Here is a 26,029-nt window from a genome sequence, read left to right on the forward strand (position 1 = left end):
CCAAGAGCTGGCGCAGTCTCGATGGGCTGAATGGCTTCCTTCTGCACTGTAAATTCTATGTCTATGTCTAACTTGTATTTGTACAGCACCTCTAACATAGTGAAATGTTCTGAGTGCATCAAACCAAGCTGCATACAGGGATATTTGGGCAGTGGTCAATGAAGAAGGTTTTGAAGAGAGTCTTAAAGGAGTAGTAGATAGGTGGAACGATTTAGTGAGGGAATTCCAGAGCTTTGCCTGCCTCATTACGGGTGGGAGCCCTGGGTTGGCAGTAATAGCGGGTCTGGTCCATGGGATGGAGGCTGACGACAATCTGCTCGGCGTTGAACTCTGATGCATCACATCGTTTGACAATGTCTGACTCCTGCCCATGATAGCACTTTCCATCATCCACCTGGGTGATCCCTGCATGTTAGCTGGTCATTCCATCACATGGTCCCACCGAACCCTTGGGGTGGCAGAGGTGGAGACGGTTGAGGGGAGGCGAGGGGGGGTGGGGGGGGGGGATGGGGTGGAGAGGGATGGGAATGGGGCACTGGAACGGTGAGCGCTGCCTGAACTGGGGTCCCTGGCCCATACCCACCCCCAAAGTCTGCCCATCTCCCCCTCCCCACCCCCAGCACCACTTCTGCATCCAGCCCAGCCCATCCCTCACACCCTTCTGACCGAGCACAGAGGCTAGTTGAAATGTTGGGAACAGTGTTTCTTGTGAAATGGTGAACATATAAGTGCAGGTTTGTGCCCTAGCCCCTAATGCTATATTGTGCCCTGCACCCATGCCAACTTAACTAGTGTTTACCCTTCTGACCTTACAGGTTCTAACGCTATGCCTAGGTGGATCCCTACATAGTACATCAGGAGTGGAGGCCGCATGCTGCTATTCCCGCCCTGTGACTTGGGATCCTCTGGCGGCGGTCTTATGGGGCAACCAGGCCTGGATGGACCTGACTGCTGCTCGGGTGTCCTGGGTGGCGTGGTGCTGCCCTGTTCTTCCCACTGCCCTGTGATGCTCCAGCACCCCCTCCTTCCTTAGGCTACTCCATGGAATGGGGTTGCGAGCGGAGCTAACCCCTGAGGCTCCCCGCCATCTGGCGTTGCCAGTCCTGGAGGCCCGCTCATGTCCGACCAGGGTCTCGATGCTCGCAGCCATCAAGCCCAGGAGTGGGCTACCTCCCTCTGGGACTGCGCCTCATCACGCTGCGACTGCTGCCGTCCAGATGCGCTTCGGGCTTCTGGAAAGGGCGGTCCCATCGATAGTGGAGATGCACTCGCAGAGCCAGGGACTGCATCACGGGGTGTCAGCAACCATCCAATGCTTCCCTCTGAGCCCGGGCATCAAAGCTCTCAGCCATGACCTGCTATGACTGGGCCCTATTCTGGATCCCTGTGCTGCAATATCCAGGTGGCCCTGGCACATGGTTGCCCGTGACAGGGCAGCCCTGCCCTGGGCCTCAGTCACCGCCCGCACAGAGTGCCCCAAGTCTGGGACATCTTGACCCATGGCTGATACCTTTGCCTCCAAGACAACCACCGTGGACGCCACCCTTGTGGTTTTGCCCTGCATGGCACGCACGGTCGGCACCACCTCCTGCTCCTGCAGGCGGTTGGACTCCTCCAGGTGCTGGATGGTTGCTGACAGCCCGTGATGCAGCTCTGGCTTGCGACTGGATCTCCACTATCGATGGGACCGCCCTTTCCAGAAGCCCGAAACCACTCTGGACGACAGCTGGTCCCTGGGGTCAGCGCACCCTCTGACCGTCCACCCCCTCAGGGCTTCCTACCTCCACCTGCTGTACCACAATACATGTGTGGTGCACATCAGATAGGAGCCTCCTCACTAAAGTGCTCAACCGAGGTGAGTGTCTCCGGGATGGTGGAGGGTGTTAGAGACAGCTGTATTGGGAAGCGCCATCACCGGACTGGTGCTCCGGGATGTCTCAGGCTGCGGGTCAAAGGCTCCCATCGCAGTCCCTGTCCTCTTTCTCACTGCTATCTACTTGCGGTTGGGTTGTGTTTGGGTCGGAGGACACCAGAGGGGCTCGCCTCATCACCAGGAGATCCTGCAAGATACAAGACATGACGAATTATTGGACCACGGGTTGGGGTGGCGGGTGGTGATGGAGGGGCGGGATGAGGGAGGGTTTGGTAGAGGGGAGTGTGAAGGTGGTAGTGGAGGGGGTGTGTGGGTTTGGTGATGGTGAAGGTGGGTATTGGGGTGTTGCGGTTGCATGGTGGTGATGGTGGAGGGGGATGTGGGGATGATGGTGGTGGAGGGGGGCTGTGGGGGTGGTGGTGGAGGTGGCGACACGCGTGCCATGGGAAACCAACTCAGCGGGCTCTCACTTGCTTGCCCAATGCCGACCTCTGGCCCAGCGACTGCCCTCCCTCCGGGCCCACCAACCAGGTCGAGTGCCCGCTATTCTGCTGCAGTGAGGGGCCGCAGATCCAGCGCTCCCCCTCTATTCTTTTTCCTCTCCTGGCGGTTGTGGGCTGCCTTCTCCTTGGGGGTGGGGAGGTGGAAAACGCACAGTGTTAGACAATTGGACACGTGCAGCACAGGGGTGGGTAGCTGGTGGCCTTTGTGGCCAGGGCACCCGGACATGACGACCGGTATGGGTGCTGGAAGGTGGTGCAGGGTGGGTGTTCGGGTGTGTGGGACGGGGGTTGGTGCCTGGAGCACAGTGCTGCCTATTCACCCTGGCCATCCTGAGCATGGCCCAGGACCAGTGTCCAGCACGAGTGGCAATCCTCTTTGCACCCCGGGGTACAGGGTAGCCCACCTCTCCTCCACAGCGTCTAGCAGGGCCTCGAGTTCAGCGTTCATGAACCGGAGCGCCGCTCTTCGTGGTGCCATTTGTTTTGCCTGGGATGAGTGTGTGTGTGGGCGTGGAGTGTTTATATGCGGCTGCAGCTTGTCAGCCTCTTGAGTGTCAATCCTGACCCCGGCAAATCCGACAACGTTTTTAATTGGATTCGATTGTATTCCACATGGCACCAGTGCTCGCCCATTAATGGTTGATGAATTTCTCCAGAAGCAACGCCAATTGTGTTGTTGTAAAAGCCCACTGATTCTGTCCCGGCGTCTTTGAAACAAAGAATCCCACCCTTAGTCTCTGAAATGCAGAATCCCACCCGTAGAGGGCGATTCTCCGATATTGAGGCCAAGTGTTCGCGCCTTCGTGAACACGACGGCGCAAACAGGGCCCGGACACAACCTATTCTGGCCCCCACAGTGGGCCAGCATGGCGCTGGAGCGGTTCACACCGCTTCGGCGTCCTTACGCGGCGCCAAATGGGCGCCACGCCAACCCGCGCATGCGCAGTCGGGGCAGCCCAATTCTGCGCATGTGTAGTTGGGCCGCGCCATCCTGCGCATGCGCGGGGAACGTCTCACGCACGCCGGCCCCTCACCAACATGGAGCTGGTGTTCTGGGGCCGCGCGCAGAAGGAGGTAGGCCCGGGGGGGGAGAGGCTGGCCCGCCGATCGGTCGGTCCCGATCGCGGGCCAGACCCCATCGGAGGCCACCCCGGTGAAGGAGCCCCCTCCCTCCCGCACAGGCCGCCCCCCAGCGTTCCCGCAGAGTTCCTGCCAGCAGCGACCAGGGGGAGTACGGCGCCAGCAGGAACCTTTCATGCTGTAGCGGCCACTCGGCCCATCTGGCCGGAGAATCGCCACTCGCCGGTTCTCCGAGTGGCCCGGTGCGAATCGCGCGGCACTGGTTTCCGGGGGGGTGGGAGAATCGCGTGCGGGGGTCGGGGCGGCGTGGCGCGCTTCGCGCGGCGATTCTCCCACCCTGCGTGGTGGGAGAGAATAGCGCCCGTTGTCCTTTTTGCAATTCTAGTAGAAGAGAAGGAACAGGTAATAAGTATGATTGAGGCACCATTTGATCAGAATGTGTTATTATTCATCCTTTCTCCTAAAGAATTTACAGGCCACACAGATAAGTATGCACAATCATCTTCCCAGTTTTTCCCATGGATGTGAATGTATGATCACTCTAAATTTTAATACATCATAGATGGCTAGTGAAGCACTTAACCACAATGCCGTATGGATTACTTGTACAGCTAATAATTTTAGAGGATCAGCAGTGTGTTGGTACCCCGCAAAACCCAAAGAAGATAAGGATAAGTGCCTGGATAAGTGCCTGGTCTGGTGCTTTACCTGTCTTCTTCAGATCGTGGCTCTCTTTCCAGCACTAATGTCTGGTTCTGAGGCTATGAGAGCTGGAATTCTTTCCCTCCACTTTATACGAGACACGCTTTCCTGAAGTTCCTCCCATGGGGACCCAGTAGTTTTCTCTCCTTTGTCACGTTATACGATGATCATCAGCCTTGGTAAAATTGGCTGTGCTTTCTGCATCCCTGCCATACCCTGCTCAGCTTTTTACATTTCTGTCCATTCCTCAATTTGAAGAGATTCTTAAAGAGCGCCTCTGAATCTCACATGAACCACCCGTTACAGTCTCTATCTGTTTGATGCTCTCCCAGCTGCTTTTTTTAGCTTGCTGCCAAAGATCCTTCGACCTGAAAAGACTCTTTTAATGGCTTCAATCGCCAATTACAATCCTGCTGTCCCCAGTGCAAGGTAGCCTTATGTTACGCAGAAGTTACAGTTGGCATCGGAAGTGGATATTTTTTAGAATTGACCTCCCACAATTTCCCCCCATCCCACTCCCAATTTAAGATGAGGTTGGTCCGAGAGGGATGAGAACGTTGGGAATCCTCGCTCAGGACTGCAGCATCAGAGAAAATGGATTTATATTTGCTTCCGTCTCATTTTGTCTGTCAGTGAGTGTGAACCATGCGATTCATGTTGCTTTATAAAAATACTGGTACTGAAATTCACAGTAACAGAGCAATGAGATGCGGAGTGAGACACATGAAATGAAATGAAATGAAATGAAATTCGCTTATTGTCACAAGTAGGCTTCAATGAAGTTACTGTGAAAAGCCCCTAGTCGCCACATTCCGGCGCATGTTCGGGGAGGCTGTTATGGGAATTGAACCGTGCTGCTGGCCTGCCTTGGTCTGCTTTCAAAGCCAGCGATTTAGCCTAGTGTGCATGTTTCTTTACCTCAGTAACCAGAGAGAAATCTGCATTATAGCACAATTATAACCGTGTCATATTATATGATGGATCCCACCTAATGGGTGTTACATGGAATTAATATAGTTTACATTGCCTTCATTCTTAGATTATCTTTTCGGCTCAGTCATCTTGTCTTCTTTTGCAGGTCCTCGTGGTTTTCCTGGTGACCCAGGGATTCCCTCCACAACATTTCAAGCGGATCCGGGAGATCCGGGCGTATCAGGTAGAACTGGCGCTCAAGGTCCACCAGGAGAGCGGGGCACATGCGGCTTAAGTGGTCCTCCAGGGCCACCAGGTCGAAAAGGTATTTTCAAAGTACAACTTTAATTGGACTTTTCAGTTATACATTGGGTATTGCCGTGTGCCACAGGAATACCCTGAGACTAAAAGCATCAATGCTGACCCCCACTAAATTTGAAATAGTTGCAGAAACAGAAACTTTGCAAACAATAAATTCCTATTTCATGATGGATTCTGGAGGTTGATTGAAATTTTAATAAGATTTTATTCATTTTACTTTTCCTTTTTTCTCCCACATACTTCCTACATACAAAACCATTTGGCACATAATATCTGTGTGATCCCCCAGCTCCCTGCACTCTCTTCCCTTTGTCCAATATCTTCCTAATTTTTTTTTTTTAAAAATATTTTTATTAAAGTTTTCACAAAATATCAACAACAAAATGTAAAATGAACCCAATAGAATTAAATACAAAACAAAACAACCCCGTGCCCCCCTCCCCCCATATATAAATAATAAATTAACACCCCGAATTGACACACAGCAAACATAGCAAATATATACACCCCTCAGATCCCCCACTGTAGACAAACAAAAATAAAATAGAGCCCCCCCCCCATGGTTGCTGCTGCTGCTGACCATTGTCTACTGTTCTGCCAGGAAGTCCAAGAACGGTTGCCACCGCCTGAAAAACCCTTGCACCGATCCCCTTAAGGCAAATTTTACCCTCTCCAATTTAATAAACCCCGCCATATCGTTGATCCAGGATTCCACGCTTGGGGGCCTCGCATCCTTCCACTGAAGAAGAATCCTTCGCCGGGCTACCAGGGACGCAAATGCCAGAATACCGGCCTCTTTTGCCTCCTGCATTCCCGGCTCCCCTGCAACCCCAAATATTGAGAGGCCCCAGCCCGGTTTGACCCTGGATCCTACCACCCTCGACACCGTCCTTGCTACGCCCTTCCAAAATTCCTCCAGCGCTGGGCATGCCCAGAACATATGGGTCTGGTTTGCTGGGCTCCCTGAGCACCTAACACACCTGTCCTCAACTCCAAAAAAACGGCTCACCCTTGTCCCGGTCATGTGTGCCCTGTGCAGCACCTTAAACTGTATGAGGCTGAGCCTTGCGTACGAAGAGGAAGTGTTCACCCTCCCTAGGGCATCTGCCCACGTCCCCTCCTCGGTCTCCTCCCCCAACTCCTCTTCCCACTTACCTTTCAGCTCCTCCACCGAGGCCTCCTCCTCCTCCTGCATCACCTGGTAAGTTTCCAAGATATTCCCCTCTCCAACCCACACCCCCGAGAGCACCCTGTCCTGTACCGTGCATGGCAGCAGCAACGGGAATTCCACCACTTGCCACCTGGCAAACGCCCTTACCTGTAGATACCTAAAGGTGTTCCCCGGAGGGAGCCCGTACTTCTCCTCCAGCTTACCCAGGCTCGCGAACTTCCCATCCACAAACAGGTCCCCCAACCTTCTTATCCCTGCCCTGTGCCACCCCGAAAACCCTCCATCTATTCTCCCTGGGACAAACCAGTGGTTCCCCCTTATCAGGGTCCACACCGAGGCACCCACTTTCCGCCTGTGCTGCCTCCATTGCCCCCAGATTTTGAGGGTAGCCGCCACCACCGGGCTCGTGGTATACCTCATTGGAGGGAGAAGCAGCGGCACCGTTGCCAGCGCCTCCAGACTCGTACCCTCACAAGACGCCGTCTCCAACCTCTTCCATGCAGCCCCCTCCCCCTCCATCACCCACTTGCGCACCATTGTCGCATTGGCGGCCCAGTAGTACCCACAGAGTTTGGGCAGTGCCAGCACCCCCCCATCCCTACTCCGCTCCAGGAACACCCTTCCCACCCTCGGAGTCCCTCGCGCCCACACAAACCCAGTTATGCTCCTGTTGACTCGCCTAAAGAAGGCCTTCGGGATAAGAATGGGGAGGCACTGGAACAGGAACAAAAACCTTGGGAGCACCGTCATCTTGACTGACAGCACCCTACCCGCCAGGGACAGCGGCAGCGTGTCCCACCTCTTAAACTCCTCCTCCATTTGCTCCACCAGCCTCGTGAAATTAAGTCTATGCAGGGCCCCCCCAGCTCTTGGCCACCTGGACCCCCAAATACCTGAAGCTCCTCTCCGCCCTTTTTAGTGGGAGCTCGCCAATCCCCCTCTCCTGGTCCCCTGGGTGAACCACAAACAACTCGCTCTTCCCCATGTTGAGCTTGTACCCTGAGAAACCCCCGAACTCCCTGAGGATCCTCATTACCTCCGGCATTCACCCCACCGGGTCCGCCACATATAGCAGCAAGTCGTCCGCATAGAGCGACACCCTATGCTCCTCCCGCCCTGCACCAACCCCCTCCAGTTCCTCGACTCCCTCAGTGCCATAGCCAGGGGTTCAATCGGCAGTGCGAAGAGCAGGGGGGACAGGGGACACCCCTGCCTCGTCCCTCGATGCAACCGAAAGTACTCAGACCTCCTCTTGTTCGTGGCCACACTCGCCTTCGGGACCTCGTACAACAGCCTAACCCACCTGACGAACCCCTCCCGAAACCCGAACCTCTTCATCACCTTCCACAAGTATCCCCACTCCACCCTATCGAAGGCCTTCTCAGCGTCCATCGCCACCACTCTCTCCGACTCCCCTCCCTCGCCGGCATCATAATAACGTTCAGGGCAAGGGGGAAAGGGACCCAGGCGGGGGCCTCCATGCTGGCCGGTTTAAGCCGGCCAGTGAACGGGAGTGAGGTGGGGGGAGGGGCTGCGGCCACCGGAGCCTGGCAGAACAGGGTCCGAGTGGTCTAGCCGGGGTGGAAAGTTGGGGGGAAGGAACCGAGGTTGGGAGGAGGCGTTTTACAAGAGGCAGTGGACAGGAGGAGCTGGAGACCTTGGGGGGGGGGGGGGGGTGATACAACTCTGGGGTATCTTGTACGGTACTCTCTCAGAGGCTGGACGGCGTTGGTTGGGGGGGGGGGGGGGGGGGGCTGTGTAGATTAAGGGTGACTACGGGTAATCTCTGATTCCTTTTTGCCATTTGTTTATGTAAACATGCGGGTTGAGGTTTGGGAGTTGGTGGGCGGATGGGATCGTTGATATTATGGGGATTGACATATCTTGCTGATTATTGTTTATTGTTGATGGGTGTAAATGTGGGAGAAAATGTGATAAAGGAGGAGAATAAAAAATAAAAATGTTTTTAAAAAATAACGTTCAGGAGCCTCCGCACAGTCGCATTCAACTGCCTCCCCTTCACGAACCCCGTCTGTTCTTCGTGGATAACCTGCAGCACCCAATCCTCAATCCTCGTGGCTAAGACCTTCGCCAGCACCTTGGCATCTACATTTAACAACAAAATCGGCCTGTAAGATCCACACTGTAGGGGATCCTTGTCCCGCTTCAGGATCAAGATCAGTGCCCGGGACATCGTCAGGGGGCAAAGCCCCCCCCTCCCTTGCCTCATTGAAGGTCCTAACCAGCAACGGGCCCAACAGGTCCACATATTTCTTGTAGAATTCGACCGGGAAACCGTCCGGCCCCGGTGCCTTCCCCGCCTGCATGCTCCCTATCCCTTTGGCCAGCTCCTCCAGCCCAATCGGGGACCCTAATCCCACACCAGTCCCTCCGCCACCTTCGGGAACCTCAATTGGTCCAGAAAGTGGCCCATCCCTCCCTCCTCCAGTGGGGGCTCGGACTGATACAGTTCCTCATAAAAGTCCCTGAAGAACCCATTGATGCCAACCCCACTCCGCACCACACTCCCTCCCCTATCCTTAACTCCCCCGATCTCCCTAGCTGCGTCCCGCTTCCGAAGCTGATGCGCCAGCATCCGGCTTGCCTTTTCCCCATATTCATAAACCGCCCCCTGGGCCTTCCTCCACTGCGCCTCCGCCTTCCTGGTGGTCAACAGGTCAAATTCGGCCTGGAGGCTCTCCCTCAGTCCCTCCTCCGGCACCTCTGTGTACCTCCTGTCTACCCTCACCATCTCCCCCACCAGCCTCTCCCTCTCCCTCTGCTCTCTCTTCTCCTTGTGGGCCCTAATGGAGATCAGCTCTCCCCTAACCACCGCCTTCAGCGCCTCCCAGACCATCCCCACTCGGACCTCCCCGTTATCGCTGGCCTCCAGGTATCTCACTATGCTTCCTTGGACCCGCTCGCTCACCTCCTCGTCCGCCAACAGCCCCACCTCCAAGCGCCACAACGGGCGCTGGTCCCTCTCCTCCCCCAGCTCTACGTCTACCCAATGCGGGGCGTGGTCCGAAATGGCTATCGCCGAGTACTCGGCATCCTCTACTCTCGCAATCAGCGCCCTGTTCATAACAAAAAAGTCGATCCGGGAAAAGGCCTTATGAACGTGCGAGAAGAATAAAAATTCCCTACCACCCGGCCTTGCAAATCTCCAAGAGTCCACCCCTCCCATCTGGTCCATAAACCCCCTCAGCACTTTAGCCGCCGCCGGCTTCCTACCCGTCCTAGACCTGGAGCGGTCCAGTGCCGGATCCAACACCATGTTAAAGTCCTCCCCCCCCGCCCCCATTATCAAGCCCCCCCACTTCCAAGTCCGGGATCCGACCCAACATGAGCCGCATAAAACCGGCATCGTCCCAGTTCGGTGCGTACACGTTGACCAGCACCACCCTTTCCCCTTGCAGCTTACCACTTACCATTACGTACCTGCCGCCATTGTCTGTCACAATGCTCGACACCTCGAAGCCACCCTCTTCCCCACCGAGATCGCTGCTCCCCGATTTTTGGCATCCAGCCCCGAATGAAACACCTGACCTGCCCACCCCTTCCTCAATCTTACCTGGTTTGCCACCTTCAGGTGTGTCTCCTGGAGCATGACCACATCCGCTTTCAGCCCGCTTAACCGGCCCGTTCAGTCCCCTTACATTCCAGGTTATCAGCCAGATCAGGGGACTACCCGCCCGCCGACTAGCCATAACCCCTCCTCGGCCAGCCACGTGCCTGTACCCCACGTCCGGCCCGTTCCCCACGGCAGCAGACCCCCGTCCCAATCCCCTCTACTCGCTCCAACTCCCCCTTGACTATATCAGCAGCAACCCGGTTCACCCCCATCCACTCCCCCCCCCCCCCCCCCCCCCCAGAGCTTGGATCCCCCTCCTAGCTGCTTTGCTCCCCCCATTGCACTCCCGCAAGTCAGCTGACTCCTGCTGGCCCCGGCCTCTCCTGCCTCTCCTTTGACTCCTCTCATTGTGGGACTTCCCCTCCCCCACCATTACCCACCAGCAGGCTCTCTGCCTCCCCTTCCATCCCAAGCGCGGGAAAAAACCGACGCTTCAACGCCCGGCCCCGCACCCTCCAGCCTTCAGCGCAGGAAAAAGCCCGCAGCTTCCACCTGCCCGGCCCTGCCTCCTCTGGCGCAGCTCCTTTTACAGGCCCAGTCCTCTCTCCCCCGACTCGGGCCTCCCCCTTCCCCACGGGGCCCCATCCCCCCTACCGGCCATCCACCCCTACTCCGTTTACTTGCCCCCCTCCAAGAGCCCACCCGACAGACCCAACCAAAACAGTGCCCAACCCATCCTAACCACCCACACCGAATGAAAAAGAAACAAGAACAAAGAACTCCCCCTCAAAATGTAACACAACAACAACAATCCCCGACCATCCCCATGCCCGACCCCCCCATCCCTACCCTCAGTTTGTGCCCAGCTTCTGGGCCTGAACAAAGGCCCACGCCGCCTCCGGGGACTCAAAATAATGGTGCCGGTCCTTGTAGGTGACCCACAGTCGCGCCGGCTGCAGCATGCCAAACTTCACCCCCTTTCTGTGCAGCACTGCCTTCGCCCACTTGGACCCGGCCCTCTTCTTCGCCACCTCCGCGCTCCAGTCCTGATATATTCGAACCTCCGCGTTCTCCCACCTGCTGCTCCTCTCTTTCTTGGCCCACCTGAGTACGCATTCCCGATCAGCGAACCGATGAAACCGCAGGAGCACCACCCGCGGCGGCTCGTTAGCTTGGGCCTCCTCGCCAGCACTCTATGGGCCCCTTCCAGCTCCAGGGGCCCCTGGAAGGACCCCGCTCCCATCAGCGAGTTTAACATGGTGACCACATCGGCCCCCACGTCCGACCCCTCCAGCCCCTCCGGGAGGCCCAGGATCCGCAGATTCTTCCGCCTCGACCGATTCTCCATCTCCTCGAACTGTTCCTGCCATTTCTTGTGAAGCGCCTCGTGCGCCTCCACCTTTACCGCTAGGCCCAAGATCTCATCCTCGTTATCTGAGATCTTTTGTCGCACCTCGCGGATTGCCACACCCTGGGACGTCTGGGTCTCCAGCAGCTTATCAATAGAAGCCTTCATCGGCTCCAGCAGGTCCGCTTTGAGCTCCCTGGAGCAACGCAGGATAACCTCCTGCTGCTCCTGCACCCACTGCATCCACGCTGCCTGATCTCCGCCCACCGCCATGTTGCTCTTCTTCCCTCGCACTTTCTTTGGGTTCACCACCACTTTTTTAGTCGCCCCACTCCTGGTCCAAGCCATACACTGTCAGGGGAATGTTGCAGTCTTCTTCCCACACCGGGAAATGTCGAACAAATGCCGTTGGGGGCCCTGAAAAGAGCCCAAAAGTTTGTTCCAAGCGGGAGCTGCCGAACGTGCAACTTAGCTCTGCATAGCCGCAACCGGAAGTCATCTTCCTAATTTTTAAGTATCTCTCCACGTAGCCCTTAGAATTTTCAATGTTCGCTGCCTCAAGTACTCCCAAAGGCAGCCCATTCCATACTTCCAAGAACCTGCTGCATAAAACATTTTCTCCTAGCCTCTCTTCTCACACACTTGGTAACAATTTAAAGGTGATGCTCCCTTTGCCATTAACCATCCAACCAGAGGGTACAGTCGTTCTCAATCCAGACTATCAAAATTTTTCATAATCTCAAAGGAAAATCTCAATTAGATTTTGCCTTAACCCTCGCTCCAATGGTAATAGTCCTATTAACTTGAGTCTTTTCCTATAACTGCACTTTCCGAATGTTTATATCATCCTGGTGATCCTGGACTGTACACTGTATGTCCTTTCTATAATTGGCTGGTCAAAGCTGCACTGCACTCACTACTTCAGCCAAACCAATGATTTAAACAAATTCATCATTCATTTTTTACTCTTGTACTCTATGCTGCTATTCATGGAACCTAAAATATGGTCTGATTTGCCTGCAATCAAGGGATTCGACTGTGCATTTGAATTCCTAATTTCTTCTGTTCATTCAAACCCTTCAGCATCTTTAAGTGAATGCTCCCATTTTTTTGCTTTCTCTTCCAAAGTGTCATATCTCACATATACACAATGTATATGTAACTGGGAATTCCACAGCAGCCCATATTTCCTGAAGTCTTTTATACTTTTTTCACTGGTCAGCGAACCTAATTCTGTGTCATCAGAATATTTTGAGATTGCATTCTCTATGCCAATAGTCCAAATCAGCTATATATACTGAGAACAAACGTGGAATTGTTGTCCTGATGCCTCTGTTACAATTTGAGCAGCATCTGACTCTTCTTCTCCAAACCATTTTCTGCAATTGATTCCACTTTTCCTTTTGTACCATAAAGCTGAACTTTTCTTACAAGTCCGAGACCCCTTATTTAATGGAGTCGAACAAACATTACGGGTGCGATTCTCTGCTCCCGCTACTAAGTGCCCACGCCGTCGTGAACGCCGTCGAGCTTAACGACGGCGCGAAACGGCCCCGATCTCGACTGATTCAGGGCCCGAAAATGGGCTAGGATCGGGGCCGCGAGAAACTCGGGCGTGTCGCGAAAGCAGCGTCGTCAGCGCGCGCTGGGCATTGGCCCCGCGTAAAAGGCGTAACTGGCGTCACCCGCGCATTCGGTTGCCGCCCTCCCCGAGGCCGCCCCACAAGAAGATGTCGGATGGATCTTGCGGGGCACGGATCGGGGCTGCGAGAAACTCGGGGGGTGTGTCGCGAAAGCAGCGTCGTCAGCCCGCGCCGGGCATTGGCACCGCGTAAAAGGCATAACTGGCGTCACCCGCGCATTCGGTTGCCGCCCTCCCCGAGGTCGCCCCGCAAGAAGATGTTGGATGGATCTTGCGGGGCGCGGAGGAAAGGAGGTTCTCCTTCAGAGAGGCCGGTGCGTCGATCGGCGGGCACCGATCGCGGGCCAGACCCCTTTTGAGTCCTACCCCGGTGAAAGAACCCCCCTCTCCCCCCCACAGGCTGCCCCCCCCCCCCCCCCAGCGTTCCCGCGCTGTTCCTGCCGGCAACGACCAGGTGTGGATGGCGCCAGCGGGAAGCCGTCGTTTTGGGCGGGCCGCTCGGCCAGAGAATAGCGGGTGTAGCGGAGAATCGCCATTTTGGGTGTCCCGGGCGATTCTCCGGCCTGCGCCGCGCAGAACTCGACGGGGCCGTTCTCGCTGCTTGGGTGAATCGCGGGAGGGTGTCGGACAGTCGTCGCGGGGAAAAATGGCGTGCCAGGGGATTCTCCCAACCGGCGCGGGAGCGGAGAATCGCGCCCTGCATTCCCTTTATCGATCCATTTAGTTGTTCTTCAAAAGTCTCCTGAGAATTTGTCAATATATATCCTTAACAAATCAATGCTGGCTGTCCATGGTTGACCCATTCATTTCTGAATGTTACAAATGTTTTTCTCTAATCATAGATTCTGGATTTGCCTTCAACTGACTTTGATTAGTCTATAGTTCACCAATTTATTCTTCTCTTGCTTCTTGAACAGAGATGTTATTTCCACCAAAACATTTTGCATATATGAAATGAATGAAAATCGCTTATTGTCACAAGTAGGCTTCAAATGAAGTTACTGTGAAAAGCCCCTAGTCGCCACATTCCGGCGCCTGTTCGGGGAGGCATGAATACAAATTTGTGATCAATGCCTTTATTTTCTCTTTTACTTCATTCAACAGCAAAGGAACAGTGTTACGCACCTGAAATAGAGCACGGTCAATTTCAGCCCCACTTAACCTGGAGTCGCAACACAATTGAAATTAACAAATAATTCTTAGAAAAACACCCTAAGCCTTTGGCCAATAATTACAGTCGCCAGGTTTGTAAATTTAAACACAATTAATTTGTATTAATAACAAAAACTATAATTAAATATTCAGCAAATACAACTGGTTATCTATTTTCTAATTCCTAACCCTCCTATTTCCTATCTTATTATGTACATTGTTGCTTTTGCCATCATTTGTAAAAAGAAATTAACTAAATTCTTATGAACCCCAACTAACATTACACGCTCAACAGACTTGAACTCTGCTCACTCACTTCACATCAATATTAATGACTGAAAGAAAATCCTGCCCAGCTGCACTTGAAGTTCAAATACTCCTAAACACTGAATTCCGCACTCCTCCAACCTTTCACACTCTGCCAGCCTCGCACAGATCAAACACGGGGTTTTTAGATCAAAGTAGTTGCACTTTATTTCTTATTTCCAAATCCGGGCTACAGTTATAATTCTCTGATCTTGCTTATTGTTAAGGTGAAATGGGTGACCAGGGGTTCTATGGATTTCCTGGACTTGATGGACCAATGGGTTTTCCGGGTGATCAAGGTGAACGTGGTTGTGCTGGCTCACCAGGGCCTAAAGGTCAGTTACCTTGTAATAACCTTCTGAACGTGGGTAGTGATGCAAACCTATTTGAATAATATAACAGTAAAAGCATCAAACTCCTCCAATATCACAGTCAATATTTATCTGAGAATATTATGAAGTCACATGTTAAATGCATATGTATAGCTGGACATTTCCAATACTATTCATGGAATATTGAACATATAATATCAGTTTACAGGACTGGACTCGTAGTCTACATATTCAATCTATCATTTTCACTTTGTTGTATTTGCCATTTGCATAAGAAATGTTGCAGAAACTAAATTCCTGTTCCATAATATCAGAAGGACTCATTTGAAACCAGCATAGTTTGTAGGTACAGTAAAGTATGTGTGCCTGAGAGTAGAGGAATGTTGATTGATTTTCAGCATGTCTCACTTCATTGGTAGACAATCTCCATTATAGGTTGGCCCAAACTGGGTGTGCAGTGTCTCCACACACATCGAGAGGGAAAGTCAAAGTACTCCTGATTGTTTTCAGGGCTGCAGTGGTAGTTTAGTGACAGATGACTTCATCTTCTTAGCCAGACATAGCACATGGCTCTCAGAAGGCACCCAAGATAACAACGCCCCAATAAAGGAATCTTTGAATTGGAGCTTGTCGAAGCAAATATTGGGTATATTTTAAATAGTTTACTGCCACTTAAAGAAAGCTAAATTAACTACTAAACTCAACAAGGTAATTAATACACAGTGTATCACATTGGTAATCAGCAAATAATGCATTTTTTTGTCAAATATATTCATTTATTTTAGAATTATATCATTTCATTATCCCTCATAACTTTTCCTCTCCTATGGTGGCCATTCCTTGTCCTGTTTCTGTCACCTTCACTTCTGAAATGCATCACCATCAATAATTTGTCAAATTCACACTCACCAAGTTTTAATTTCAAGTTTGTCTTCGGCTACTGTTGTAAATTGAATACTCTTAAATATGATTCCCATCTGACTTGGAATTTTCCATTGCTTTTTATTCTTTCCACTTTCCATATCTCAAGAGGCTGAATTTACATTGTGGAATTTGTACACCTGGCCTTAGTTTTGTTAGATCTTCCAAATGACACCTAACCCTGGTTGGCTGACCATGGTTATATTGTATTGTGACATGTAAATGCCACACTGGCACAGTTGGACTGCTCTTTGGGGACATTGGAGAATTTTCCTCATCATTGGCTTCCATACTGAACATCATTTCTTCCTTTGTCCCATACTCACAATGTGCAGAATAGCATGCGTTTTCCCTCACTTAAGTCCCATTGCTTCTTCCCCTTTTGTGCCCAGCAATCTAAATCTGGTGTTTCCAACCTAACCCTGTGTTTTTTTTGTATTATTCCTTCACAAGACCAGGGCGTCGCTGGCTGTGCGGACATTTAATGCCCATCCATAATTGCCCTTGAGAAGCCATGATGTGGAGATGCCGGTGTTGGACTGGGGTGGGAACAGTAAGAAGTCTTACAACACCAGGTTAAAGTCCAACAGGTTTATTTGAAATCACTAGCTTTCGGAGAACTGCTCCTTCCTCAGGTGAGTCACCCGATGAAGGTGCGATGCTCCGAAAACTAGTGATTCCAAAGAAACCTGTTGGACTTTAACCTGGTGTTGTAAGACTTCTTACTGTGCCCTTGAGAAGGTGGTGATGAGCCCCCGCCTTGAGCTGCTGCAGTCCATATATTGTAGCTATGCCCACAGTGCTGTTAGGGAGAGGACTCTGGGATTTTGACCCAGCGACAGTGAAGGAACAATGATGTATTTCCAAGTCAGGAAGGTGCGTGACTTGGAGAGAAACTTCCATGTGTTGGCGTTTCCATGCATTTGCTGCCCTAATACTCTTGGTGGTAGAGGCCATGGGTTTAGAAGGTAGTGCTTAAGGAGCCTTAGTTAGTTGCTGCAGAGCATCTTGTAGATGCCACACACTACCGGCACTGTGCATTTGTGATGGAGGAAGTATGCTTATTGCGATGGTTGGAGGGCCAATCAAGTGGGCTGCTTTGTCCTGGATGTTGAGTTTCTTGAGTGTTGGAGGAGCTGCACTCACCCAGGCAAGTGGAGCATATTCCATCATTTATGTGTAAGCTACTGACTGATGATTTGCCTTTTGATATGGTCGTCTGACTGCATTAATTTTTTCTTTGTTTTGATTGTCATGCTGCGTTCCCTCTTGCTGCTGAATCTGTGACTCTTCAGGCGATCCAGGTGAGCTATGATAAGTGACTATACAAAAATAACTTAAATAACCACCTTCGACAATGTCAAACATCAAAGGCACCCTTCGCAGGAGTGTTTGGCAAAGAGTCACATAAGCAGATATTAGGTCAGACCGAAGGGGGAGATTTTAAACAGTATCGTAAAGGGGAAAAAGAGCTAAGGAAGCAGAGAGGTTCAGGGACACAATTCCAAAACTCAGTTTGCTGAAGATATGACCGCCAATGGTAGGGCAATTAAAATTGGGAATCTGCAAAAGTCCAGAATCAGAGGAGTGGCAGAGACTTTAGATGGTTGCAAAGCTGGTGGAAATTACAGTGATAAGGATTAGTGAGAGTGTTGAGGGATTTGAGTGAGGAGGAACTTGAGTGCAGAGGGTTTTGAGTGTGGAGGGTTTTGAGTGTGGAGGGTTTTGAGTGTGGAGGGTTTTGAGTGTGGAGGGATTTGAGTGTGGAGGGATTTGAGAACGAGGTTAAAAATCTTTCAATGGAGTCGTTGCGAAAGCGAGAGCCAGTGTAGGTCAGTGGGCAGAGGTTTAATGAGCAAATGGGATTTGCGACAAGTTAGGATTAAAATAGCAGAGGTTTAGTTGAACTCAAGTTCATGGAGCTTGGAAAATTGGAGGCTGTACAAGAGAGCATTGGAATAATAAAATCTAGTTGTAACAAGGATATGGTTGAGATATTCAGCAGCTGATGAGTTGAGATAGGACAGATGTTATGGATGGAGAAGAAGGGGGTTTTGGTGATGGAGCGGATGCATGGTCATCAGCCTATCTCGGGGTCAAATGCAATGTCATGGTTGTGAAAAGTCTACTCCATGCTCAGATAGTGACCAATGAGAAGCGGCCATGCAACAAAATTTGTGGCATGTACTGCAGGCAATGGCTTTCCTTTTCCAATATTTAGTCAGAGGAAATATTTTCTCTTCTGTACAGGACGTCAGATGTGGGATGGAGTGGTGGTGGCGAGGGAGCAGAGTTTGTGGTGGGGACCGAAGAGAATGGTAACCTCATAACCAAGTGATAAAGTAGCTTGCTGCTGACTGATGGTGTGATTCTTTGCTTTATGCTGGTTAATTTCTGGGGCAGTTTTAATTATTCTTCAGGAGTCCAAAGTGAGTTTGAAATCAAGAGATCACTGATGACTTATTTGAGTGCAGCTCAGGGATTTTCCGAGGTGCAGTATCTGTCATCATAAATTGCTTTCTGCAGATTTGGAGGCTGCGCGGGACTCAGTCCGACGAACGTTAACCTCACTCCCTGGGCGGGAAACCCATGGGATCAGGAGCAATGCTGCTTTCATATCTGCCCAATTTTCCTCCACATTGACTTCATTGGAAAACACAATTGGGCAGGGGTAAAACCAGCGACCCACCCAATCTTGTGGCATTCTCGACAGATGCAGTCAATCAAAATTGCTCCCAATTTTGTATCTTTTAAATGTAAATACGTTGTATGAAAAAGTACCAGTTTTTCTGACTTCCTCATTTTTTTAATGTTTGAAACCAAAGTTGCTGGGCCTTCCTGCTCTGTCTGGCCCTCAGAACATATTCTTAAAGGTACAAGTGACAATTTACTATTGGATTGGAAGTTCTAATTGTTTGGACTCCTCCAGCCATTTCTGGAAACTCTTACACATTACTATTACAAATAAAGTTTTGGTACGCACTGAAGTTGTCTCTTGACATTTTGAATCAGAATATTGTTAATTAATGACTTGTTTATTGATTGTGTTGTAGGCCCGCCTGGTACAGTTATCCTGGGCAATGGAATCGATATAAGTCTTTATAAAGGAGACCCGGGGCCACCAGGACCCTCCGGTCGTACAGGACCACCAGGAAAAATCGGATTTTCTGGGTCACGTGGCCTTCCAGGTATTGCCTGCTTTTGACATATAGACTCTGCATGAGGTTCATAGGTTGGGTAAGACCCTCTATGAGATGGTGATGGTATTAATCTTGTCTTAGGGCAGGTGTATCCAAGGGACTATGCAACAAAAGGTGTAATATGCAATTCCATGTAACCATGTGGACGTTTTCTGAAGGGTAGCAGGCAGATACCCCAGGGCTAACAAAAAGATTCTGAGGAAATTTCAAGCAAACCCAATGAAAACAGGGATGGTCAGAATTAGCAACAAAGCAGAATAGATATAAGCAAATATGGATAAAGAGAGAAAGTTCATTATAATATTACTAATGTTGTCCTTCATTTGAAAAAATCCAGCTTTTAAGTTTAGTTTGTGCTTTCTGAAGAAAGAAAATCACGAAATATTCAGTGTTCATGGCACCATGTACTTGATAACTTTAATCACTTTATTACTGGGAGCATAGCTTTAGAGGTTGAGTGTTATGCATTTTCGTTGTTTTCATATAAAAACTGCATATTCAGCAGGTGGGAGTACCAAAAAGAAAAATAAGACTTACACTTGGACCGGATTTTCTACACAATATTTCAGCAAGCGCATTCTTCGGCAATTACATTGTTAAGCTAATTGTCTTGTTAACGGCAGGTAATGGTTATTGACCCAACCTCCAAAAGGGTCTGAATGGATACAGCTGGAACAATTGGTGTGGGGTCGACTGTGCTGTATGTAGAATAAACACACTGAAAGTAAAAGATACTGGGCCGGATTCTCCCATCCCGCGGCAGAGTGTCCATGGCGTCGTAAACGCCGTCGCGTTTTACAACGTTGTGAACGGGCTGCTCCCACGATTAATTCTGGCCCCTACAGGGGGCCAGCACGGCGCTGGAGCGGTTCGCGCCGCTCTAGCTGCAGATCCCGGCGTGAACTGCGCGCCGCGGGATCCGCACATGCGCAGTTGCGCCGACGCCAATGAGAACATGCGCAGTGGCACCGGCGCCAACTCGCGCATGGGCAGTGGCCTCCTTCAACGGCCCCGATGCAACATGGCGCAGGACTACAGGGGCCAGCACGTAGGAAAGAAGGCCCCCAGGCGCAGAGACCGGCCCGCCGATCGGTGGGCCCTGATCGCAGGCCATGCCACATCGGAGGGCCCCCCCCCCAGGGTTGGAACCCACCTCCCCCCCCCCCCCCCCCCCAAAGGCTGCCACCCGACCCTTACACACCGAGGTCCCGCTGGCCCAGAGCAGGTTAGAACGGCGCCGGCGGGACTCGGCTCTTTTCTTATGGCCGTCCAGCCCATCCGGGCCGGAGAATTGGCGGGCCGGCTGCATAGAGTGGCACGCGACCGGCGCCGCACCAACCACACCGGCACCAATGGCGCCGGCACTCTGCGGAGAATCGCGTGCCGACGTCGGGGTGGTGTGTCACAATTCGTGCGCCCTGCCGGCGATTCTCCGACCCGGCACGGGGTCGGAGAAACCCGCCCAGGCTCTTTTCCTCCATCATATACTGTTATTGAATTTAATACAGGGAGCACTTGAAACTGACTGGGCGCAAAGAGAAAAAATATTTATTTTCCTCACTACTGCCGTTACACAAAATATAATAATAATAATAATCGCTTATTGTCACAAGTAGGCTTCAATGAAGTTACTGTGAAAAGTCCCTTGTCGCCACATTCCGGCGCCTGTTCGGGGAGGCTGGGACGGGAATTGAACCCGCGCTGCTGGTCTTGTTCTGCATTACAAGTCAGCTATTTAGCCCACTGTGCTAAACCAGCCCCTATCATTTAAAAATTAAATAAAATTGATCTTTGAAAATGGTAGGCACACAAAGTAATTTTTTTCTCAGAATGCGGGATTTCCTGCAATCGCCAACAGCAGATATTGTGACGGACAGGACGGGAAAATTTGGAATGCGGCCAAAAGTCAGTTTGCCAACAGCATAAAAATAGTTTCACATTTTTCACTTCCGCATTTGATGCCAGGTCAGGGAGTCCACTGTGCCCTGTCGGGAACTTCATTTGCATACATTTGAATATCATGAATACTCGTTGAAAACTCAGCTCGCCTAAGGGGGAGGGTCGACTGGATGCCAGAGGGTAATGTGCACAGAGACACATGACTGGGGGTGACTGGGGAAAGGTGCACATAGACACATGACTGTTGAAGGATGCACAGAGACATATCACAGTGGGGGTGACTGGGGAAGGATGCACAGAGACATGTGACTTGGGGGTGACTGGGGAAGAGTGTACAGAGACACATGACTGGGGGTGACTGGGGAAAGGTGCACATAGACACATGACTGTTGAAGGATGCACAGAGACATATCACTGTGGGGGTGACTGGGGAAGGATGCACAGAGACATGTGACTTGGGGGTGACTGGGGAAGGGTGCACATAGACACATGACTGTGGAAGGATGCACAGAGCCACATCACTGTGGGGGTGACTGGGGAAAGGGCACAGAGACATGTGACTTGGGGGTGACTGGGGAAGGGGCACAGAGACATATGACTTGGGGGTGACTGGAGAAGGGTACACAGAGACCCATGACTGGAGAAGGGCACAGAGACATGTGACTGGGGTAGGGTACCCAGAGACATTGACTTGGGGGTGACTGGGGAAGGGTACACAGAGACACATGATTTGGGGGGGGGGGGGGCTGGTGGCTGAGGAAGGGTACACAGACATCCATGATTGGGGAAGGGTGTACAGGGACACCTGAATGTGGTGGGGAGGGGGAGGGGTGGGACGGCAGCTAGCTGGGGCCAGAAAGCACAGCCCGTCCTCTGAATTGCGCAGAGAGCTGTGCTTGGCAAGTCAGTCCTGGGCTTAGTACAAGGAGCAGAAGGGCCTGTCCGTCCTGTGTCAGTTGTGCACAAAATGGTATTCAGGGTGTGGTAAATTCCTCACACCTGTTGGTTCTAGGGTTGTTGGATTGGTACTGGGCTGCACAGATGGCACAGTCATGGGAAGCATCTGCAGCCTGGAGATGGGAAACAGGTAATATAGGAGAGGGCACTCGACGGTCTCATCGAGGGGCTTCGGAGAGATACACAAAGTGAGTTGACTCTAAAGCACTTCACCATTAAAACCTATAAGATCCACATTGACCATTCTTCAGTGCATTAGCATAAGGAGAATAAATCAGACTTCAACATCTATACTCATGAGGCCACATAGTATGATCCTCTGACCTACGTCTCAGGCATGTATTGTCCAGCCACCATTCAATTGAAGCCAAGGGCCCTGCTCATGTCATTGCTGACAACTGAAGGGTGACAACTGCAAAGAGTGTGAAACGCTTTAGACCTGAAGCACGCGATAGGAGATTGGGGGAGGCAGGCATCTGCTGCACTCATATGACCTTGAAACTATGCATCAGATAGAAGAGCCATTCACCAGAAAAGAAGTTCACAGAAACAAAATATATCCACGTATGGACAAAGTATTAATAGTTTGTGAACACTTGTGCTCCGAAATGTCTTAATTTTTCTTACCCTACTGCCATGTCTTGGTGCATCCCCAACATCTGCAGCAGAGGTGGAGGCAGCCTGCTGACCTCTATGCCCTGCTGGCTGTGATGATCTTGGCAGGCACTCTCTGGGGGGTCACGGCCTGGAAGGACACGGGGTCTCCAGCTATGGGGGTAGGAGTTTCTGGGGTCACGGACTAGAAGGGCCCTGGAGCGGCTGGACAGCACAGAAGTGTCCTGAGTGAATTAGGCCTGGGGTGTCCGGCTGATGCTCCTCCTCCCTGTGGTTACCCGAGGGCCCCTTCCTGAGGAAAAGGGACTCCTGGAAGGAGATCGTGGTGCCCCGGCCTCTCTCGAATAGCTGTGGTTGGAACATTTTCATGGCTAAAGCAATGGTGTGCAGGTCCTCGTGCATATCCAGCACAAACTGCTGGACCAAGGTTTCCATGTAGTCATCAGCTGTGACTTCGATGTGCTGGCATGATGGTGACACAACATCAGACTGAGTGTGGACAGACTCCTCCACTCTCTGTTCTAATCTGGTGACAGCCTCTGACAATCCTGCCTGATGTGCCCTTGTCTGTCTTTGGAGCTCCAATATCTCACAAAGGGCCGACTCGAACTCAGCAGGAATCTGGCCGGCAGCAGTGCTGCGAGTGTGGCAGATCTTGGCTGTCACTGCCTCTGCCTGCTGTGGACCAGAATGGGTGTGTTGGGGTGGTGAGCGGAGCTTTTTGAAAGCTAGGCAACTGTTCAAATGCTGGTCAGGTGCCAGAGGTTTTGGCAGCATGGAACAGCTGGAACATACGAGATAACTCCTTTGTAACACAGGTGCCCACCAACCCTATGCAAATGAGTACCCTGCAACTGACCTACCATTGAAAGGCACCGATGCACACATTCCAGCCAAATTTCTAGGATTGCCAAAGGGTCTTGTGGACAATTCTTGCTATTTTCCCCTCCAATCCTAGAGTTTTTCTGATGCTTTAGCCATTTCTTTATCCTCCAACTAAAAACCAATGTTTTCCTCACTTAGTTTCCCTGCATTTGAAGCAAATAAGTTGCTTTAAGCTTTCCAAATACAGGGTGGATTTCCGCCCCCAGGGTCCTTGATCCCAGGGATGACCAGCTGCTATCCAATATGATTGGTGTAGGCTCCTCAGCTGGCAGGCAGGACCTCGGCCACCTACTATAAATTCTCCCCACTCTCTTCTCTTAATATATTCACATTCAATAGAAGGTGCCTGATAGGGATATGTTTGTCTTTTGTGCAACACAAACGCACACGTTTGAAAAAACATACACGATAGACTGTGAATGAACATTCACATTATGCACACATTTTCCACCCAGTAAGGTAATCTGTTTCTTCTGATTTTCAATGGTACTTTTTTCTCAAATCATTTGATATCTGATTGTCTTTTCAAAATTAGAAGCTGGAAATGCAGATTTCAATTAGTAATGTAGATCATCGGAGAAATGTCTAAATGTTCATCTTTCTGCACATCTACAGGACCCAAAGCACGGAAAGGAGAACATGGACGGCCAGGTACTGATGGCTCACCTGGTCAACTTGGGCCACCAGGAAATGTCGGCATGCCTGGACAACAGGGAATCACTGGGGACCAAGGTGAGAACAAATTCTTACCGTTCAACTGCTTATTCTTTTTCAACAGAAATTCGGCAGTCATTTTATAAAAATAACATTTACTGAGTTGTATGAAGTACAAATTTATTGTTTCCACAATAAGATCTGGCTTTCTTACCATAATTGTCAGAAATTCTGCTGAAATCTTGCTTAATATCTTTCTTGAATTTCTGAAGGTATCAGTTGTGCCAGAATTCTGTCCCTTTAAGTTCCACTGTGAGAGGCCAGAAGCAGATCTTACATGCATCCACCCTCTTTCATTGGGCAGTGTTTAGAGTTGCCTGAGCTGCTTGGATGTATTCACAAATCATGTATGAGCACTGGCAATGTTCCAGCAATAGTACTGAAGACTTGTGCTCCAGAACTTGCAGCACCCCTAGCCAAGCTGCTCCAGTACAGCTACAACACTGGAATCTACCCAGCAATTTTGAAAAGTGTCCAGTACACAAAATAAAGACAAATCTAACCTAGCCAATCAGTCTATTCTCGATCATCAGTAAAGTGATGGAAGGGATCATCAACAGTGTTACCAGGCGGCACTTAGCAATAACCTGCTCACTGACAGTAAGTTTGGGTTCCCTCAGGACCATTCAGCTCCTGACCTCATCACAGCCTTGGTTCAAGTATAAATAAAAGAGCTCAATGCCAGAGGTGAGGTGAGAGTGACTGCCCTTGACATCAAGGCAGCATTTGACTGAGTGTGGCAGCAAGGAGCCGTAGCTAAACTGGAGTCAATGAGAATCGGGGGAAACTCACCGCTGGTTTGAGTCATACCTAACACAAAGGAAGATAATTGTGGTTGTTGGGGGGTCAGTCTCACCTCAGCTCCAGGACATCACTGCAGGAGTTCCTCAGGGTAGTGTCCTCGGCCCAACCTGCTGCTTCATCAATGACATTTCTACCATCATATGGTCAGAAGTGGGGCTGTTCGCTGCTGATTGCACAATTTCATGACTTCTCAGATGCTGGAACAGTCCTTGTCCAAGTGCAGCAAGATCTGGACACTTTCCAGGCTTCGTACTGACAGGTGCCAAATAACATTCACGCCAGATGAGTGCCAGGCAATGATTATCTTTTACAAGAGAGAATCTAACATTGCCCCTTGACATTCAATGGCATTACCATCACGGAATCCCCCATGATTAACATCCTGGGACATAACTGGACTAGCCATATAAGTAGTGTGGTTACAAGAGCAGGTCAAAGACTAGGAATCCTGCGGTGATTAATGTACCTCCTAACTCGCCAAAGCTTTTCCACAATCTACAAAGCACAAGTCAGAGTGTAATGGAATACTCTCCACTTGCCTGGAGGAGTGCAGCTCCAACAACACTCAAGAAGCACAACACCATGCTGGTCAAAGCATCCCACTTGACTGGCACCACATTCACTCCCTCAACTACCACCACACAGAGGCAGCCATGTGTACCATCTACAAGATGCACTGCAGGAACTCACCAAGGCTCCTTAGGCAGCATCTTTCAAATCTAAGGCTATTACCACTTAGAAGATCAAGGGCACCAAACGCATGGGTAACCACCACCTGGAAGTTCCTCCCCAAGTCACATACCATCCTGACTTGGAAATATTTTGCCGTTCCTTCACTGTTGCTGGGTCAAAATCCTGGAACTGATTTCCCAATAGCACTGTGGGTGTACCTGAACTCTGAGGAGTGTAGTTTAGACCGGGGGAAAACTCCCATTGGGCCTTTCATGAATGAAGGCCCAACCAGACCCCGTCCACTACCACCCTCTTCCACCTGGCTGAACTGGTTCTGATGGTGAACAATCTCTCCTTCAACTCCACTCACATCCTCCAAATGAAAGGCAACTGCATGGATCCCAGCTAAACCTGGCTTTTTGTGGAATATTCTTTATTCCAGTTCT

At 51.0% G+C, this 26,029-nt stretch overlaps 1 protein-coding gene across 1 annotated transcript in view; it reads left to right on the forward strand.

Moving 5' to 3' along the window:
* LOC140389020 (uncharacterized) overlaps positions 1-26,029 on the forward strand; it is a 278,261-nt gene that overhangs the window by 232,484 nt on the left and 19,748 nt on the right. The window contains exons 41-44 of the mRNA XM_072473187.1: positions 5,237-5,395; positions 14,812-14,919; positions 18,891-19,025; positions 24,009-24,125. Of these exons, the coding sequence (XP_072329288.1) occupies positions 5,237-5,395; positions 14,812-14,919; positions 18,891-19,025; positions 24,009-24,125 (519 nt within the window). The remainder of the gene's footprint in view (positions 1-5,236; positions 5,396-14,811; positions 14,920-18,890; positions 19,026-24,008; positions 24,126-26,029) is intronic.

Source organism: Scyliorhinus torazame, chromosome 14 (assembly GCF_047496885.1).
Source record: "Scyliorhinus torazame isolate Kashiwa2021f chromosome 14, sScyTor2.1, whole genome shotgun sequence".
Classification (NCBI taxonomy): Eukaryota; Metazoa; Chordata; class Chondrichthyes; order Carcharhiniformes; family Scyliorhinidae; genus Scyliorhinus; species Scyliorhinus torazame.